The sequence below is a fragment of the Halichoeres trimaculatus genome, unplaced genomic scaffold (assembly GCF_033239565.1).
Source record: "Halichoeres trimaculatus isolate MK-OKI-2021-1 unplaced genomic scaffold, fHalTri1.1 fHalTri1_scaffold_9, whole genome shotgun sequence".
Classification (NCBI taxonomy): domain Eukaryota; kingdom Metazoa; phylum Chordata; class Actinopteri; order Labriformes; family Labridae; genus Halichoeres; species Halichoeres trimaculatus.
This window is the reverse complement of record NW_027437188.1, coordinates 14342064-14362364: the sequence shown is the minus strand read 5'-3', so window position 1 is coordinate 14362364 and position 20301 is coordinate 14342064. Positions and strand designations below refer to the sequence as shown.

Genomic DNA, 20301 nt, shown 5'->3' with positions numbered 1-20301 from the left:
GAACTTACTAAGAAAATCTGCAATTAAAGGGGCTGTGAGGAGTTTCTAGGTGATCTTGAAAAAGTCTCCTTCTATATGCGTGATCATAATCCACACTTTAGAATGAGATTATTAGTGCAAATATTGGTCATTTTGAATCGCTACTTCTTAGTTTCTTGATCAGGCCTGATTTATGGCAAATCTAGTCTCCTTGACAACATCACCCCAACTGATGAAGTTTACTAGTGAGATGATGGATAGATCTGTGTTTTTCTCTTCTTAAAATTATTTCTGTGATTAATTTTGTAGTTATGGTGGACACTGAAGCCTAACTGTCAGACAGAAAAATGAACAGAAATGGTCTGTTCAAACTTGAGAGTCTATCATTAAAATTAAGAGTGAGGATACGTTAGCTCTGCTTGGTAGATGACTGGCACGACATAACCAGGATTCACTAATGTTGCACATTACTGACATGCCTCAGAGCACCGGGCTGCCAATAGCGCTAAAAATAGACGGCTACTAAACTACGTAAAAACTGACAAAGTTTGCTTGTTGTCATGTTTCAAACTGAAGTGCTATCTAAATGTTAATAAATACCTTACCTCGGCACGTTGTTTCCAGTAAAAGGTTGTCCTATACACAGAATATTTGGTTCAATCCGGTCTCCATTTAACTCTAAAACAAACACACCCCTTGCAATGAGTCACATATTCACAACAGTGTGCAAAACTCTGGGCCAAAAGGTGGCGCTGCAGTCCAGTTAAAACCAATCTCACAGCATCTTCGTCTAATACCCTGTGTTGTGTTGTGTTGTTTGTATGTATATATGTATGTATGTATGTATGTATGTATCTTTGTTTGTTTATATAAACATGTAAGTTTGAATAAATTGTATGTTTTTTTTTTTTTTTGCCAGGCGACATACATGTCAGGTAACTCCAATTATTTTCACATGGAAACTGAGATGTATTACATGTTCACATTATCATCACAAAATTAAAAAAAAGAGAGAAACACAACAAGAAATCTCCTAATAAATATGCAGGTTCATAAACAACATGGTCTTTTTTCCTGAACCAACATATCACCGACAACGTGTTTTCAATAATGCATTAGATCAGAAAGGTCTTCAAGCATTCCACTCTTTGTGTTATCCTTACTGTGTGCGCTGATTCATACCTGTATTGATAGAAGTAAACAAACACACACTTCACCTGAAATAACGGCCACAGGGAGCAGCATCAGTCATTAAAAGGTTTAGCCCTACTTATCATCAGATAAGTGACACAACCTCAAGAGTTCTTATATGAAAACCAGGTCAGGATCTCCAAATGACCCAGCAGTTAATGAGATTAAGATGCACAGCAGCCTTGATAGAACAATGTGGATCCACAGTTTACAAACCAAATCAGAGGCAGTCTGAAGGCTCGCTGGCTCAACTCCATACAAACAGTACTACAGTCATCAAATTACAGTGCTATTAGATATAGATAACTATCTTTATAGTCTTTTCCTAAATAAAGCAAGTTTTCAGATATAATTCCAAACATTATTTTAAAGGCTGAGCTAACAAGACAACGTACTTTAGTTTAAGACTGAAGGAAATACTTAGCTGTAGTTACTTTAATCTCCCAAACTTTTTTTTTTTCTGTCAGCAGACTCAGTGAAATAAAAGTAAGTGCCACCCCTATGGCACTGATGAGGGGGGAAGGTGTATCCTCTAAATAAAGCCTAAGGTGATCATGTATCATGAATCTGGGCTCTCATGCTTGTGATGTTAGAAAGGATGAGCGCTCAGCGAAGAAAAACACCCAACAAAGGTCTGTACCAATGAGTCACGTACTACCTTGTGCTTCTACTGTCCTAAAACCAAAGCCTGAAGACGGATGGACAGCAGTAGTCAACTTATCACTGGGGTTATCAAATGGACACCTTCTATCTTTGGTATTTGGTTAAGTTAGGCCCATGATACCTCAGCAAGGCTTAACAATTAGCTCGGGTGTCCCAGAATCCTCCCTCCATGCCAGATCTCATGCTTGGTTCTCACGCTCTATTTATTCGAGTTTCAGGTTGTGACTACACTGATACTTTCTTGACCGTCTTTCACAAGTTCTGTCCACACACTCCCAATTTCCCCAATAGTGAAAACAAACCCTCCACATCCTACTTGGACTAGACAAATCCTTGCTTTCCAACAGTTTTCTTTCTGCTGCCAAATCTGCAGATCCAAGTTTTTTTCCTTTCATATTCCTCCTATGAGCCCTCCCATGGCACTGTCATTTGATGTAACAAACCTTCCACTCAGCTACCCATAGGACTGTGTGAAGCCCCAAATTTGTGCCCACCACTTCCTGTGAAACAAGGTTTACTTTCCACATCTTCCACTGAAATACTTCAACCTAAAAAAATCATGTGGTTACCAACTCTTGCACTTAAAAAACAAACGTTTATGTTTTCATAAAGCTCAAATATACTTAAATTCACAAACTGAATGGCTGCACTCTTTCCCTGATTATGTCCTGAATTCACCTGTCGCCTCCTACTCTCAATCCCAGCCACTAAGCTTTTCATCATCTGGTGATATTGCCTTGTGTGTTGTCCCTGGGACACACTAACTTTCCAACTTGACTGAATATGCCTAAATGTTGACTGTATCCAATGTTTCAGGTTCTGGGGTGATGGTAGCACATTCTAAGTTGCCCCCAGCAGGAATCTAATGCTTCAATCTAATCCTCCATGTCCCAGAGGTCCCTCCAGCTAAGCTTTCTTTATTCTACACTCTCCAAATTTAACCACTGTCCCTGCTGAGCTTGAGCCACTGCCTTTGTACACCTAACAACTTCCCCTTGCATACGTATGCACTCCATTACCAGCTTCCTTCTTTCTTTAGGACTTGCCTTGTTACAAACTGGCCTGCCTGAACTAAGCCCCAAGCCTCCATGGCCTTGCTGCTGCTCCCATCTGTTTGCTAGTTATCAAGCTATACAATTTAGGATGGGGTCCTGCAGAACATCTTTGATCCTAACATGTTGTTGGCCAATGTGGCAGTGTGGTGGGGTTTGTTGTAGGGCTGGGGCAAAATGCGCTTTTCTCCCGATTTGATTCTTTTGTAATTTTTGGGGTGATAATTTGATAATTTGCCATACTTCGATGTTTCAAATTTTTGCTATTTTTAATTTGCTTTTTTAACCCCAGATCAAGTGAAAAAGTTGAATGATGATGATGATGATGTCTTCAGACTAGGGATGTCCCGATCCCCTTTTTTTGCTCCTGATCCGATTCCGATTTTTTTATTTTGAGTATCTGCCGATCCCGATCCGATCTTTCAGCAATGCATTAGGAAAAACGAAATGAAAAAAAACTCCTACAAGTTGTCCTTTGAGTTTTTTTTTAATTTTATTTAAATGAAGGTATCATTGTAGCCAACATGGATATAGCTTTTTTTCTCCACTTAGTCCAGCATGGGATCAACAAAGTAAAAATAAAGCTTTTCAGTGGTGCACGACAAGATTACCTTGTATGTGTGTGACAATAAGGTTGCAATGTCTTGTTTGCAATATCGTTGTATTTTTTATAATGACAAATAAAGTTATATTCTAAAACGAATGATGATGTTCTATTATACACATTTTAATTAAAAACAAGAACTAAGGCCCCAGGCTTTTTCCGATTCTGTCTCCCCGATCTCCGATCGTTAAAAAATGCCCGGATCCGGATCCGATCCTGATCACGTGATCGGATCGGGACATCCCTACTTCAGACTATATCAGGAGACATGTTTCCCCAAAAAATGCACAACATTTGTGAGTTAGTTTTTAGGGTTCATTCAGGGGATCTGAAATTTCTACTTTTTTTCCAACCCATTTTATAAAAAAAAAGACAGGGGGGGTGAACAAAAATATCACAATTTAAAACTGTGAAACAAAAAATCCTGATACTACGATTTTTTTCTCCCACCCTTAGTTTGTTGCCTCTCAGCTGGAAGCTTGGGGGTTTGATCCCTGGTCCTGCTGTCCACACACTTCCTTAGGTAAGACACTTTGGTGTTTGGACAGCAGGAGGGGGCCTGGTGACTGTGCCATTGGTGAGCAAATGAGATTAGTTAATACTGATTGGCTTTACACATAACAGCCTCTGCAATCAGTGTATAAGTGTGGTGATATACATGGGTGAACGGGACCAGTAAAACAAAGCAGTTTTAGAAGGTCAGAGAATGTGCTATATAAATAATATGTAAGCATATTAACACAGTCCAATTACCATACCATCTATGTTTTTAGATAACTTCAGGAAAAACTGCGTGAAGCTCACCATTGACTTTAAATCAGGCAGATTGTGATGCACTGTGCAGTACAGGACTGGTAACAGTTGTTTCTCTTTGAACAGGTGGAGATCTAGGAAAAATCAACTATTCCCACTTAAGAACCAGGAATTGTATGTGCAATTGCTATTTTCAAGGTTGTCAAACTCATCTTTCACTGTTCGGATTCACAACTGCATGCAAGTTTTAGGCAGGTGGTTCCAATATAGCAGTTGTTTTGAAGATTATTTTTGCTTTTATTTTTTTTAATTATAAAGATTTGATGTCTTAATTTAGAGGAGACAGCAGAAAGTGTTGAAAATTGGTAAAGGGAAGAAGAGAATGACATACAGCAAAGAGCTGCAGGTTGTTAATGGACCCTGGCAACCAACTAACAGGACAATGGCTTTAAACATAGAGTTTGTGATTTAATGGTAAAGCTCAACGAATAAACAGCTATGCGGGACACTATTATGTCCAGGGGACTTAGGATGGGATTATTATGTACTATCTCTTTAAACAGTCAGTTAAGATGGTTAAGTGCCTTAGAAAAAGAAGAAAAAAACTTTGTCATATGATGTTGTTCTTAAAAACTGCTATTGAAAAACCTGTATGTTTTGGTTTGTACTGCTCTGATGTTAAAAAACAATATGTGATCCTTTATTTATACAATTCATTGTTTTAAGTGAAATGCTGCACAGCCCTTTTCCAACATTAAGTTGCTCTGTTTAGTTTCTTATTTCAGATATCATCTCTATACATAGCTGCAGAACTAACCATGAAATCTTTGAGTGTTGTGTAAAATGTCTTGCTTTTAATCCTCCGTGGGTATAGACCATGTGGTCCGCTTTGTAGGCCAGGTGACTATCAAGCAGTGTTACACAGACAGAGGGAGGGAGGCAGGGCAGAAGGATAAATCAACAGAAATAGACAGGCCAATAGAAGCACAGGGCTAATGCTGGATAGGTAAAGACGGGAAGGAGGGCTAAATAAGCACACAAACAGACTGACACAGCGACTGACACAGAGACTGAGACATCACAGACATCGTAAGACCTCTGAGACTTCACCTCTGGGGAAAGGGATATACTGATGGATCTGATCAGTTTTAACAGAACTCTTGTTCAGTTCTTCACTTGAGATAATAATCCTTATTTAAAGTTACTTTTTTTTTTACCTGCTTTGGGAGGCTCAAACTAACTGTTGCCCTGGACCTGCTGCGGAAAACACAGGGCAGGGGGAGGGCCGCCAGGAGGAGACGTGCTGCTGCCAGGCCAAGGAGGAAGCTCCAGAGAAGACTCCGAGGGGTGATGCGGACAGCAAGGCGTGCCAGCAATGTGGAGGTACCATCCTTCCTCCGTCAGCTGGTCAAAGAGACAGAGAGGGTGGTCACCTTCTTCTTCAAAGGGGGACCCAGGGAAACAGTGAACGGGGAGGGGGAAAGCTTTGATGAGGACAACTCTATGCCCAGCCCGTACCTGGACCGCCCCATCTTGGAAAAGCATGTGTCAGAGGGGGGTTCACAGTCAGGCTTGAACTACGCCATGGCGAGCATGCAGGGCTGGAGGGCTCAGATGGAGGACGCCCACGCCTGCATGCCCCAGCTGAGAGGAGAGCTGTCAGAGTGGGGGTACTTTGCTGTATTTGATGGACATGCAGGCACCACAGTGGCACAGTACTGCTCTAGAAACCTTCTGGATCACATCCTGGCAACAGGTACGGAAGAAACCATTAACAGCTAATGGAGATGAAGCTCATAAATTAGGATAATTAAATTCCCTCCTCTAGCAGTGAAAACTAGAATCATTGTTTTGGGAAGGATGTGCTTCTAATTGTTTGATGTCATTAAGCTTTTGTTCACCTTAAATACACTCTCTTTAAGCCGTTTAAGACTACAGAGTCAGCCAGATCTATCTGGTGTAGTATGATGCAAGGGGGTCATTTGGAAATAAACAGCAACAACACTTTTAACAAATTAAACTGAAGAGCTATACAGCGTCAATCATGATACTGCAGAAGAATAATACTTTGACATATCAGTTAAATACTTAGAAAAATACTGTAGTGCTTCAAAAGAGCTGCTTTTAAGCAGATAAAAACAGCTTTAAGAATTCAGCTTTAAACAGAGATTACCATGTTTACTCTCATGGCTGAGTCTATGCAAAGCTATTATTAAAAAATGTATCTGTAATTTGTGCCAAATTTCAATCAGGACTCTTGATATTGTGATATTTTTTGTTTTGTAGCAAAAACTGTGAAGACAGTTCAGAGATCAAAAATGGTGCTAATGTACTCAGATGCCAAGTTCATATAAAATAACATGTGCCTTGAACTAGTAGGTTTGCTACTAGAGACGAGGCTGCTGGCATTTAGCTTCAGATAGGTTTTCTTTTGGTTGGTTGTAATGCTTTATAATAGCACAAATCCAGCCCTGCACTCTAAAATTAAGTTTTACAGCAAAACTCAGATCTTGTGTAGTGTATTTTCCTTATTCTGAAACAAAAATATCATCAGACTTCTCATAAGCCATATTTACCAAGCCTGTAAATAAATCTTATTTCAAGTTATTGCAAAAAAAAAAGAGAAACACACCTACATAGCTTGTAACATGCAAAACTATTTGCCAATGCACTGAGCAAATTTAATTTAAGATTATTGACATTTACCATTATCCAATTAACAAGTGGATAATGACTACACTCTATCTGTATTTTTTAAATGCATTTGTTGAAATCTTTATTTGCAATTCAAGCTTCTTTTGTTTTTTTTATATATCAAAACAAGATATTTGTCTGGACATGTTTGGTAAATTTTGCGTATAAATTAATCTGATGAGATATTTTCATCTGGATAATAAGATAAATGCATTTGCTAAGGATGAAGGTTGTTTCAGTTTAGTGCTTCAGTATCTGTCTTAATTCAGTTTGACTGTAGCTGTGCCAGAACAGCTGATGTCTTTGGGACAGATTTTTATCCATTTGACACAGATACAGCTACATTTTTAATGGAGCCTGAGTCATTCTGAGTCAGTACCTCAAAGTACAAAGAACAGTGGAAAAACTAAATGATTCCTCTCAATTTCCCACAGGTGTGGTCAAAGGTAGTGCAGACCCTGAGCAGGTGAAGGATGGGATCCGCGAAGGCTTCCTTGACATTGATCGCCACATGCACAAACTTGCTCGCCAGGACAACTGGGACCGCAGTGGCTCCACCGCTGCAGCTGTGATGATTTCTCCGCAGTACATTTACTTCATCAACTGTGGGGACTCGCGCACTTTGCTCTGCCATGACGGCCAGGTGGTCTTCTACACCGAGGATCACAAGCCATTCAACCCCAGGGAAAAGGAGCGCATTCAGAATGCTGGAGGCTCTGTGACTCTGCAGAGAGTTAATGGCTCGCTGGCTGTTTCCAGGGCGCTGGGGGACTTTGACTTCAAGGAAGTAGACTGGAGGCCCCAAACAGAGCAGCTGGTGTCCCCGGAGCCAGAGGTTTATGAACTGGGGAGGACGCCTGAGGATGAGTTCCTCATTTTAGCGTGCGATGGTGTGTGGGATGCCATCGGTAATGAGGAACTGTGCGCTTTTGTGCGCAGTCGTCTGCAAGTGTGTGATGACCTAAGAGAGATCTGTGCCCAGGTCATCGACCTCTGTCTCTATAAGGTGAAGATCCAAAAAACAGACTATGAACAAGGAGCACAAAACAATACAAAAATCAAAGATTGGCTTTAAAACACCCAGACATAAATACACTTAAAACTCTGGTTGTAGGTTAAGTATTAACGACAGACAATCATTCAACTTCAAACCGTTATACCTAGAAGAATCACTGGACTGCATCCAGATCTTTATACTGCGTTTCAGTGCTACTCTCACTTGGAGTCAAAGTTTTAAAACCTAAAGCAAAATTTTGCATATTAATGGTTCACAATTAGATCAAATCCAGAAAAAAAACAAATCAATCAAATAAGATACTTTCTGACACATGTGCAAAAAAATGATTTTAAGTTTGGATCTTTTTGTTTGTGTTTACAAAAGCGCTACCAACCCATTTTTGCAAATGAAAGTTTTAAACTAAATAGTCTACAGCCCAAATACTGCATGAACCAGGTGTTATTATCCAAAGCACAGGGTTATTCCAGGCCAAACCGTGTTAGAGCAGCTGAATTCATGAATGGGGGCTTTAATCTTGAGCAGACTGTGTTGTGGGCAGGTGTGAACTGAGGATAGGGTCTTTTCAGACACTGGCGTTACATAAGTAGATTTCTCCTGCAGCTCGCCTTAATGCTTGTTAGTAAATGCCTGTTTAAACTGTGACGTGCTCAATCTATAAATAGCTATCTAAGGCACACAGGGATATAGGATAGCAGGGGAGGAATGCTACTCATGGCTCAGATTAACACTGAATGCAAGTCTGTTAGAGAAAGCCCAGTGTTACCACTCCATACATACCAGCTTAGAGGCTTTGTCGTTGCCAAGATGTGCTGCTATTTATTTCACCTGAAAAGGCTTACAGTTGAAAGACTGCATGTACCAGTACACACTTAGCCTTTCTGATGTCATAACCAACAAGCTGGTTGTAGACTTGCAGTGACTTCAAAATATAGCCTGGCTGAAAGTAGATTATCTGGATATATATTAAACTAGGGGTTAATGACATTGACGAAACAACACAAAAATAAGTTGTTGGTTTTTTTTTTTTTTTGTTTGTTTTTTACAGCACACAAAAATATTAACTGTGGTTGTTTGGATTGTTTGCTCCTTAACCACAGTTTCCACTTCCTAAACTGAATTTTCAGGGTTATTTCTCAGCAAACAAATACGCCTCTAGCATCAGCTCTCAGAAGTCTTTTATCTAACACTTCTTCACAGGTGCTTTTTTCCAAAAATCAGTGGAGTTTATGGATAGTTAATATTACCTGGACAGAGCTCATAACGACAACACTGTAGCATAACAGAATTTTAAAATATAGAACAGACTACAACACTTATCTTAATGCAACCTCAGCCCTTTGTAAGTTTTTTTTTTATTGCAGACAGATTTAATCCAAAGGAGAAAGCAATATAAGGATCCTATGGGGGAGGGGGTATGTTTGTTTAGAGCAACTTTTTTTCCCAGAACTGCATTTAAAATATGGATGATGTACTATCAAAGAAACTGAGTTTTATTTAAGTGTTCAGAAGCCAACATGGTCACGTGCAGGAATGCTATGAGTTTTATTTCCTTAAGTTATATCATTGGGTTATTAGCGCTGGTCATAAATAGCAGCTTTTGTAAAAAAAAAAAAAAAGTTTCAAAATATGTGGGACCTCAGCTGTGACTTCTAAAAACATGACTGGACATTTGGTTTGCTTTCCTTCGCTTTACTTGAACCGGTACATAAATATATCAACAATGCAGAGCATGAACACTCGCACAAATTTTTGTTTTTCTTTGTTCACTTCTGATGCATTCCCAGGCTTGCCATATCATTTTACAACACTTCCTTTATGGCATTTGAAACTGCAACCCAAACAAGCGCATACTGCCACCATATGGTCTAAATAAGTAACTGATCTCAAATCATTCAACACTCATTAACTGGAGGAATGTACTATGACTTTTAGTTTTATGTTTAGCGTTCAGGCAAAGTTGTATGAATTATTGTCTCAATGAACTAAAAATACAGATGGGTTAATCTAAATTAACTACCTTTATTTTAATAAGTGTATAGAATAGATGAAAGTAGGGTATTATGTTTTGCAGTAGAACAGGTTATATAAACCTTTTTTAGTGAAATCAAAATGCTCATTCAAGGAGTGCAGAAAAGCAATAAAGTAAAAAAAGAAAGTATAATGAAGTGAGAACATGCTGCTCCATTTTCAGTGCCTCTTTAACAATTTATGCACTCTGTCTACCCCTGCAGGGCAGCTTGGATAACATCAGCATCATTATTGTCTGCTTCCCTGGTGCCCCCCAGGTGTCACAGGAGGCACTGCAGCAAGAGGCAAAATTAGAGCAACAGATTGATGAGAAAGTGGAAGGTGACGTAAGATTACTTCAAAACCCAATAGTCTACTTCGTTTTAGTTCCCAGATTTGTAACTGTGTTTTCTCCCACAGAAATTATCCAGATGATGAGGTCCAGAGAGGAAGACCCTGATCTTTTGTATGTGATTAAATTCTTGGCTGCAGAAGAAATTCCAGGGCTGCCCCCAGGAGGAGGCATCACCAGCAAGTCAGTCTGAGTAGCTCTTAAGAGCTTTTAGACAATTTGAATAATTCCTTAAATTTTCACAGAATAACCCTTTTGTCATAACACCGGTGTCTCTCTGTTTGTAGGCGTGACTGTATCATATCGGCATATCAGAAACACATCGTGGCTATCAGATCCCAGGAGCCAATGGTAAGACCTAAGTCACATGTCACAAAAATATGACCTTACAGAAATATGTTATTCTATCTTTTGGATGATAAAATATTGTCAAATCACAAAAAGTATATGCAATCCTCGGATCCCATGATCTAACTGAATGTTCTACTCTACTTGACTAAGTCAAACAAGATTATTTAATACTGAACAACAGAACTGAAGATGTTAGAAATCTTGGTTGAAAAACTACTCAATATGGCCCAAAGAGGCTGCTTATTATAAGTCAACACTACTTATTTATCAAGTAAGTTCCTTTTTAACATAATCATTGTCTTGTGGCATTTTAGGACATCGAAGGATCATCAGAAGAATCAAACTAAAGCTATTACCATGGCAACAGAGTAATCATCTGCCTCATCATCGTCTTGAAGAGCAGCTTTAACAAGATGCTTTACTTTTTAGATGAGCATTTAGCTTGTGATTCTTTGTACACATTTCACAGTGAAATATTTATAATTCAGTTAATTAAAGTGAAGTTTAAGGTGAAGTGAAGTCTACTGTGGGGTTTTTATATTGGAATTCTATTTTCAGGGTTGTTTGCCAATAGTACATAACCGAACAGCACCTCGGGACACTTAGGTGTAGAATTGTTCAGACAAGCAGCTTATGTCAGACAGCTCATTTTACATATGTGATATCAAAGTGAAAAACACTCTTTGCCAATTGATCACACACATATTGAGTATATAAATGTTCTCCTCTGGGAACGTTTTATGTTCACCTTCGTTCACATCAGAGCCTCTCGTGATGGAATGCAGTATGCAGTGTCTCTCTGTAAATAACTATTTTGCACAATGCTGTCAGGTAGCAAAGGCAACATGGAGAGCAGTGATTTGGCATAGCATGACACTAAAGGTATGCCTCAGCATAGGAAGGCCAGAGGATAAAAAAGAAAGGAAGAAGAGATGCAGGGGTGAGCCACAGGAGGGGGGATATGAACAAGAAGGGTCGTACTGGGAAATAGGATAAAATGTTCCCAGGAATTAGCACACATACCTCAATTAACATGGACCTTCACAGGACTTTAGAGTAGATGTGTCATGTGTGATGTCAGTGTGTTGTTTAAGGGTCACTCTTTTTATGGAAGCAGATCAGCACTGTCTGATTTGGCTCACTGACAGTAAAAATTAATGTGATACTATGAATTCAAAATGATACAGTTGTAAGTTTTGACACTATATATTTACACTTATTTTTATACTGACTACAATTTTTATACATTGTTCACTCTTTCATTAGTCTGTACAAAAGTACTGGTGTGCTGGCTTCAGTTTACAGTTAGTATTGTAATCTCCACAAGCAAATTCCCCGGTTTTGGATGTTTTATTGTTACCTTGAGAACAAATCCTTAAGAACCCCTCAGTTTGTTATACATAATTTCCCAAGAAGAAAGTATTTCCAAATCACAATAACATTTCACAAAACACAATGTAATTTAGAAAACAAACATTTTCATTAAAAAGATTTTGTTAAAAAAAATTATTAATTGATAGTCTTTTTTGCTTTCTGTGAAGTTTTGTGTTTTGTGAAATTCTTTTAAAAAAAAAGTGGTCTAATTACATTACAACTGTCAAAAAAAATCACAACACTTCAATGTTTGTTTTGTCAAAACTGCAGTCAAGTTCATAATATAGTCAAGGTATTAAGCCCCCAAGGAAAAATACCAATGATGCATCTGGTTTCCAAGACATTAACAGATAAGATTTGGTATTTGTGCCTTCAAACAAAAAGAAAACAAAACTTAAAATTCTAGCAGGTTTTTACAACAAAGGATGACCTCTGTGTTGGTCGGTTTCCTTTTTGTTCTACTGCACACACAAAAAGAATTGAGTAGCTGACACTTTCAATGACTAGTTCATGCCTAAAATCCTGCTGGTTTTAATTTTACAACTTCTTTTTTCAAAAGCTTGTAAGATACAAAACAAAGGGAAAACATCTCTTGTAACTAAAATGTGTTCTCTATTGAGCTTATCTCAAGATTGAAAAATACAACAGGTCAAAGTCAAGTGGTCTATTGCGGGGGACTCTCGGTGGCTCTGTACTAAAGTCATGGGTTCTCCAGAATGTGTTGCAAGGGTGTGGCAAGGCTCAGCACCTCTGTATTAAATGAGAGCAGAGCTTTTGTTGGACAGAGCGCCATTCTCACCTCCTCACGCCTTGCACGTTGGATCACTCAAATATTCAAGGGCAGCACAGTTCAGCAGGAGACGCTGGGACACTTTGGACACAACCAAGAGAGGAGGAAATCAGAGAAAGACAAGAAACATCGCATAGAAAACGTAAGTACTGACCATGCTAAGGTGGTATTTTGAGTTCTTCTGGGTGCTAATATTTATCTCAAGGACATAAGACATACCAAGGGAACTTGTAGAAATAACAATGCTCTCCCTAAAGGGTAAAATGCTAATCATCATTTAAGCAAAGCAAAGACAAAATGTGCAGGACCAAGACAAAAAAAGAGTGAGCAAGGACGTGGTCAAAGGATAACAAATTTAAATCAATTAATCATGTTTTACAGTGCTCCAAAAACATGATGAATGTCATCTCAAGATGCTTTGAATAACTGTTCTAGACCTGCTGATGTTATATTACTAATAATGACTCAACATCAAGTCAAGAGTCTTGTCTCAACTTAATCTACAACCAGCAGAGCACTTAACAGCATTCCAAGGAGAAACTGCTTGTTACAGGCAGAAACCTGAACAGAGCCGGACCTTTATTAGACAGCCTGCTTTAACCATGTTGTGGGTGGACTGAGGGATAGGGGGAGATGCAAAAAGAGTGAGAGATGGACTGACAAATGACAGCTATAACATGAATAAGATGAGCAAATACACACGCCGCTTATAGAGTGGTCTCAGTATAGGTTTCATATCAGCAACTCAGTAGGTTTATACTACATTTCTTGGTGCATGGCTTACAACACCATACAGCACCCTGCAATACTTCATAAGTGACACATTTATCAGAAAATAACAGATCAACATGTCTGAAAAGCTTAAGAACTACACAATTTTTACTATACAAGGTAAAGTGTAACCATAAAACAGTTCATCTCCAAGTGCAGTCACTGGGCCACAGTGAGAAGGGGGCTGCTGCTTATGTCTTGAGTGGAATTGGAAAGGAAATCTGTTTCAGATCGTAGTTTTATAGCCTGTCTCCTTTAACATGTTCGTATTATTTGAGGAATTACAAGAAAACCGCATGGCATGTGATGTGAATGACACGTGTGGTCTGTTGAGGGCATCTAACTTCCATCCACATAGTGAGCGCTTTTGATTCACGGCACGAGCAGCCGCAGCTAATTAACTCACCCTCCCACACCTGGTGGAAAACAGGTAGTGCTTCAGGCAAGGAAAAGCAGAATGCAGGCCATGGCGGTGCAGCAAGTTGTGTGTCCAAGCATTATAGTCTAAAAGTTTAAACCCTGCTGGGTTATATCTGTAGTTCTCTTTTACTTCCCATGGGTCGAAAAAATACTGGGGGCGCTGAGGAGACAGGTAACACGGTATGCTAACAGACCAGACGAGTCTGTCATAACATTTCAAACAAGCAAATGTTAGCAAACTCATTCAAGTTTCAACATGAGTGTGAACACATTAACCAAACAACAAATAACATCCTTTTGTCTCACCAAATGTGACCAACGTTAGCCAGGCAGGATGCCGCTGAATGCAGGAGACACGGGCTACGGCAGCGTGCCAGGCCCCGGCCTGACAGGCAGTGTGGGCGCGTCCGAGTCAGCTCCGCTACTAATCCCGGCCGAAGAACCAGAACCGGTCCGGCGGTGGCAGCCTATGTCCAAGGAAGAGCTGGAGGTAGCCGCGGGGGGTCCGGGTTGGAGAAGGGTACGCTGTTACCTGGTGCTGCTGTTCTGGCTGGCCTGGGTCGCCATGCTTGCCACCTCCATCGCCATAATAGTGGTGAGCCCCAGGCCGGTGGCCACTCAGCTCAAATGGTGGCAGAAGTCTGTGTTTTATCAAATTCAGCCGGACCTGTTCACAGACAAGCAGAGCGAGAAGTCAGAGGGCATCATTGGTGAGGAAATCTTTTTATTCAATAATACTGAGGTTAGAAATAATAGAGAAGATGGTAGGCTAACTGTGGACACAGTGAATAGGAAAATACAGATGAAATATGGCGCATTTCAGCATTTGACATTAATAAGAAAGGTCATAATCTTTTTTTTTTCTCTTAAGCCCTGTGTGAGCAGATTCCCTACCTAAAGTCCCTGGGCATAGGGGCCCTGATTCTGGAGGGCCTGTTTGATAAAGGAGAACCTGCTTTAAACCTCACAGCAGCTGGTGGGGGCGTTGGCACTTTGCCTCAGATTCAGCATCTGGTCGCTGAGAGCAATAAAGCTGGTGAGTAAGAGGTTTTATGTCTACTAAGAGTCTGCAAAGTTGAATGACTAACATGAGGTTTTTCTTGTCTCTTCTTCTTCTCAGGTGTCAAGGTGGTGTTAGACTTCTGTAAAGTGGATCTCATTGGACCACAAGATGAGGCAACAAACTTGTCAACAACAGTACGTGTAAAAATCTTCTCTTTAGCTGTGAAGTTATTCAGGTTTTTCACAGTTTGCTGGATTTCTGAATACCTCTCTTCTTCTACAGCATGGACTGCGGTTCTGGGTGCAGCAGGGTGTTGCAGGCTTCGCAATCTGTGACACGGATGCTGCTTATTCAGAGAAAGTATGATGATGTCAGTAATATTCTCTACTGTAACAAGCAAAGTTTTCACAAACTCATGAACTATTTGTTTCAGACTTTGCTTGAGTGGAGAGGAGTCCTCAGAGAGTTCAGCAGTCAAGAAGAGGAAAGGTAACTGTATACATGCAGATGTGGGTTTTTAATTATAACATGAGGCTTGAAGGTCATTAAAGTGCACCTTGCTGTGAACCTTTTTCAGGGTTATCGTGGTTAAACAGACCAAAGACACTCTGCCTCCTCTGAACAATTCTACACTGGTGGACGTGGTTGTGAGGTCTATTCTGCCTCCTTCAAATCAAGTCCTAACAGCCCAGGAAGTTGCTGATGCTATAGAGAAAAACCTGCAGACAAAAGAGGACATATGGCCCAGCTGGACAGTAAGACACATGTATTTATTAATATAAGGTAAAAAAAAAAAGGATCAGGTGTACTTTTTATAATGGTAAAGTAGTCATTTGACACAATTTCCTTAAAAATAGACACTGTCTTTGACATTAGTTAAAGGGAAAGACAGAATATTGGAATTTGTGCCCAAACTAAATAAAAACAACCATTTCAAAAACATTTTTTTTCTTTTAACTAACTGTGTCAGCCTAAGCTGAATAAGAAAAAAATGTTGTAAGGTTTGAAAGTGCTGCATTTATGGAGGGTGTCATGTTACTAATGTAAGCTTCTCTGCAGATTGGAGGCAAAGTTTCTCCTGATTTGGAGAAACTACTTCTGGTGCTGATGATGACACTGCCTGGATCACCCGCAGTCCAGTATGACAAAGACCTCGACCCTAGACAGGTGAGCTTCTTTGTCAAACTTTGAGGTGATCAGTTATCCTTATAAAAAGTTGGCGTTGACTTGTAAACATTTGTTGTTGGACAGAACGTGTCTCTGAAAGTCAGTCCGCCCCCTGGAGAAAATAACACACCATCAGACAGTCATTCAGTGAGTATTCAACTTTTAGTCATCTTGTTTTTTTCTCCACTGCATTATAATTTGTGGCTCACATTGGATCGTCTTACATGTGATGTCCATCTTTTACTCAGGACAAAGAGAAGAAGAAGAAGCATTTGGCTGTAGCTCTCTTTACATCCCTCAGCCACTCAAGAGCCAGAGAAGAAGCTCTTCTGTATGGCAGCTTCACTTTCCTCCCGTTTAATTCCTCCTCGAATGCTGTCTCCTCTGACTTCTCTTCTGACTCCCCACCCACTCCTCCGCTCCTCGCCTACCTGCGCTCATGGGGATGTGTCCACTTCCTCATCATCCTTAACGTTGGGCCTGAGTCACGTGTCCTGGATCCTGCCTGGGACACGAAACTTCCCAAAGCTGGAGTGTTTGTGACCAGCACAGGACTGGATCGTCTGGGTACCACAGCGCTAGACTCCTTGGAACTGCAGCCCCATGAAGCCATTGTCATCAAACTATTCGAGGCAGGCAGCTACTCATAGGGCAGCTGTGTAGAGGTTAAAGTCTTTTTGCTATCTCACAAATGTTGTTGTTTTTTTTCTTGATGGCATGTCTGAAAGAGGTCACTGAAAATAACTGAATAGTTCTTTGTGGCATGGTGTGTAAGTAAAATGAGTCAGCAAACTTTCTGTAGTCTTTTTTATTTTTAACTTAAAAACATGACTTTCTACTGATTCATCGGCTTGTCTTTAACTGATTCAAAAACTTCCTCTTTGGGTTTGTTGCATGTGGGGTATTTTTTCTCTATTCACATCAAATACTGAAGACATTTTCTTGGTTAATTTCACAGAAGTGATTACTCAGAACATGTGGCTTGTGGCTTCATGGCCTGATAAATGACTTGTCTTAACTGATGGAAGAAACTGCACTGTGAGCCATAATTAATCCTGCATGTCGGTTCCTTTCATCAAGAGCTGCAGGGGATCATTTGTTAAACAACTCATGCCTGGAAAGCTAATAAAGTAAATCAATACAGCTGTAAAACAGCTGTAATGATTTATAGCACATTAACTTAACCCCTTCTTCCACTACACTGTCACTAATGAGTGGCAGCCTAAGGGAAATCTATACTGTGTGCAAATTATTATAGAAGTCACATTTTTGGGAATATTTTAAAAAATATGTAAATAGTCATTTTACAATTTGTTTAGAAGTTAGATAGTGACTATGTCTTCAACCTGTGGTTAATTAACTTTTCAAGTAATATTCTTAAATGAATAAATATATTTAGAAATGAGTGTGCCAAGCTATTATGCAAGTTGGTGATTAGGGTATAAAAAAAAACAGGCATGTTAAAAGTGTTTGGTTGAAAAAATATTTTCTAAAACTATATTTAAAATAAAAAAAACACTTTTTTTTACAGCTGTATACAAAATACATCTTTTAATGAAAATGAAATGTTCAAATCTCTGATACAACCTTCCTTTCAATGAGGGGCAGAAGTTGCTGGTCAACTCATCCTTTTCGGTTTATATTATTTTCTCTGCTGCCCCTGTATGGATTTCCAAAGCAGCTGTATTGACTTTCGTCCCTGTAAATCCTCCTCTTAATTATTGACCAGCATGCAGGCATGTTTATAAGGCAATCATCTTTGCGCACTGAGATGCCAACACGTCTGGGGAATAACGTTAGGCATTTCTTGGCCCATTGTCATGCATACACACTAGCATTTTTGTCTCTTTAGCTAAATATCCTTTCCATCAAAGAAGGAAATCAGTCTTGAGGAAAGTGCAATTCTCCTCAGAATTCACTTTTACAATTTGCTGAAACAAAAACAGACCAACAAATTCATCATTCACGTCATGCTCTGGCAGCACAGGATATAACACCACAACTGCCTTGTCAACTCCATAGTCCAGTTTGAGTGGCACGGTTACTTGAAATCCACCCAGATGCCCATCCGTCTGGTCAATCCAGGGTTGGTTGGCGATCATCGGTGAATATAACTTTGAAGAAGTACTTTCATGTGTCATGAAGCCCATTTTTGTCCCTTTTACCAATGTGTTTTCTCCTAGGGGATCTTGTCTTTGCCATTGGACCTCTTCCACTTATCTTGCATCAAGACCCTTGTGCATCATCGGGGCCTCAAGGGTCCTGTAGGAACCATTCATTTGAGTACTGATGGTTTCCGGCTACATGATGTGTGGCAAGCATTTTCTGAACTGGGTTTTCTTCCTCTTTACTAAACTAATTTTTTCTTTCAATGATTTGGTAGTCATGTTGCAATTTCTCATTATTTGTAGATTCCCCCATGCCTCTTAAAAATTTGAGTCTCAACACTTTCCTCCCCATGGTCAAAGTATGATAGTACTTGCATAAAAATATGGCACACTTATAAACACGATAAAGGACATTAGAAAGCTTTTTGGGATAACACAAAAAGAGTTTTGTTAAAGCACAAGGCCTTAAATACATCATACAACAACACTATTTTTCTATTTCTATTATTTATCAGTTATTCTATTACTATTTCTTTCTTACTCACTTTTTCAGCCTCACAGATTCTAAAGGGATTTGGCAAGCAGTACATAACTTTGAGATGATAGTTTGAGAGTCAAAGTAAAATGATTGACCACCCAGTTGTGCTTAAGTACAAGCTATGCTTTAAAAAGCTTCTAACTAAGACTTTTTCAGATTGTTTGGTTGATATTCAACAAACTTATTGATCTCTAAGGACAAATTGTATATTGTTGAAATAATCCTGAAATGACAGATTCAACAACAGTCAAATGCTTTTGATTTCAGCTTTGTTAATGGTGCGAGACATTTTATTAGCAGCGGATTTCTTTTCCCACATCAACAAACACTTTGAAATGAAAATATTTGTGAGTGCGTCAGCTTTCTTTTACTCTAAACATCTGTTCCTACTTGCAGATGCTTCACAATTGATACTTCTTGAGAACCTTTGACATTTAACAGTTGTCGCCAAAACACAATTCTGAACAACACTAAGAAAGACAAATAAATGAACATTATTCATCTTTCAGGCAATGCTTTCATATATTTTCTTACTGAATATCACCCACAGCAGTAAAAACTTGAGTAGAAGCACACAGCCTGGGAGGAATCATAATGTTAAGTCAGGTCATCAATTACTTTTTACATTTATTGGAAAAAACAAAACAACAAAAAACCACACACACACAAAAAAAAAATCATAGTGAAGAATTTCTGGACAAAACATAAGTGAATTCCCTCTGTGTCTCGATAAACTGGATTCTACAGGGTGTCCATAAAGTCTGTTTGCATTTAAAAACAAATTACTGTAAAGGCAAATGAACCAACGTGGAAAATGTTTGAAAATTTCAAGTAAATATTGAGGGTTTTTTTTTTTTTTGTAATTTAACACAACTCTATATGGGCACCATAAGTTTAATTAAGCACATCAAGAAAGTCTCACAAATGAAAAGTGATTAAAGACTTTGAGAAATACTGAGTGCATAAAACAAATCTGTTTATATCTCATCAGTTGCCTCTGTAATATTTGATACATTATGAAGAGACTTTATGGACACCCTGTATTTTGGTTGTCAAAAAGGTCAAATTTTCTCATCATTTTATAAACACTCACAAACAAGGTCTTTAATCAGATAATATTATATATTATATTATATTATATTATATTATATTATATTATATTATATTATATTATATTATATTATATTATATTATATTATATTATATTATATTATATTATATTATATTATATCATATTATATTACACTATATTATATTATATCATATAATATCATATTATATTACACTATATTATATTATATAAATCCGGAATGCAAGCAAATAACTGTAATTTGGCAGTCAATAAGTAATAATGTGCTTTACTATTTCTTTCTGCTTCTTGTCATAAAACAGTAAATTTGAATAGTCAATGTCCACAGTTATTAAAGTGAAGCATTACAAAACACATTTTGGTAATTAGCAACAAA

General features: G+C 38.8%; 2 protein-coding genes and 1 long non-coding RNA gene across 7 annotated transcripts; 2 read left to right on the top strand and 1 right to left on the bottom strand.

The window, feature by feature from the left end:
- Positions 1 to 5485: 5485 nt before the first annotated feature.
- ppm1na (protein phosphatase, Mg2+/Mn2+ dependent, 1Na (putative)) lies at positions 5486 to 11011 on the top strand. Its single transcript, XM_074679625.1, has 6 exons — positions 5486 to 5998; positions 7371 to 7942; positions 10186 to 10303; positions 10382 to 10496; positions 10601 to 10664; positions 10979 to 11011. The coding sequence occupies exons 1-6, from the start codon at positions 5593 to 5595 to the stop codon at positions 11009 to 11011; spliced, it is 1308 nt and encodes a 435-aa protein (XP_074535726.1). The 5' UTR covers positions 5486 to 5592.
- LOC141797922 (uncharacterized) lies at positions 7861 to 14405 on the bottom strand. The gene is made up of 3 exons (XR_012599116.1): positions 14326 to 14405; positions 12838 to 12909; positions 7861 to 7935 (listed from the first exon to the last, which is right to left on the bottom strand). It is a non-coding gene; the product is annotated as an uncharacterized LOC141797922 (long non-coding RNA).
- On the top strand, positions 14002 to 16980 carry LOC141797919 (amino acid transporter heavy chain SLC3A2). Of its 5 annotated transcripts, none has more exons than XM_074679620.1 (10): positions 14002 to 14191; positions 14349 to 14729; positions 14891 to 15055; positions 15140 to 15222; positions 15305 to 15382; positions 15456 to 15511; positions 15600 to 15777; positions 16082 to 16189; positions 16274 to 16336; positions 16438 to 16980. In XM_074679620.1, the coding sequence occupies exons 1-10, from the start codon at positions 14155 to 14157 to the stop codon at positions 16837 to 16839; spliced, it is 1551 nt and encodes a 516-aa protein (XP_074535721.1). In that variant the 5' UTR covers positions 14002 to 14154; the 3' UTR covers positions 16840 to 16980. The 5 variants fall into 5 exon arrangements, with proteins under 5 accessions (XP_074535721.1, XP_074535722.1, XP_074535723.1 ...); XM_074679621.1 differs by having other exon boundaries at positions 14345 to 14729; XM_074679622.1 differs by having other exon boundaries at positions 14002 to 14199.
- The last annotated feature ends 3321 nt before the right edge of the window (positions 16981 to 20301 follow it).

Bases quoted from the DNA above. Each gene is read 5' to 3' on its own strand.
- ppm1na (XM_074679625.1), top strand. From the start codon at position 5,593: ATGCGGACAGCAAGGCGTGCCAGCAATGTGGAGGTACCATCCTTCCTC. The intron at 10,497-10,600 runs GTCAGTCTGAGT...CTCTGTTTGTAG, and splicing joins GGAGGAGGCATCACCAGCAA to GCGTGACTGTATCATATCGG. The intron at 10,665-10,978 runs GTAAGACCTAAG...GTGGCATTTTAG, and splicing joins TCAGATCCCAGGAGCCAATG to GACATCGAAGGATCATCAGA.
- LOC141797919 (XM_074679618.1), top strand. From the start codon at position 14,155: ATGGGTCGAAAAAATACTGGGGGCGCTGAGGAGACAGGTAACACG. The intron at 14,730-14,890 runs GTGAGGAAATCT...TTTTCTCTTAAG, and splicing joins GAAGTCAGAGGGCATCATTG to CCCTGTGTGAGCAGATTCCC. The intron at 15,512-15,599 runs GTAACTGTATAC...AACCTTTTTCAG, and splicing joins AGCAGTCAAGAAGAGGAAAG to GGTTATCGTGGTTAAACAGA.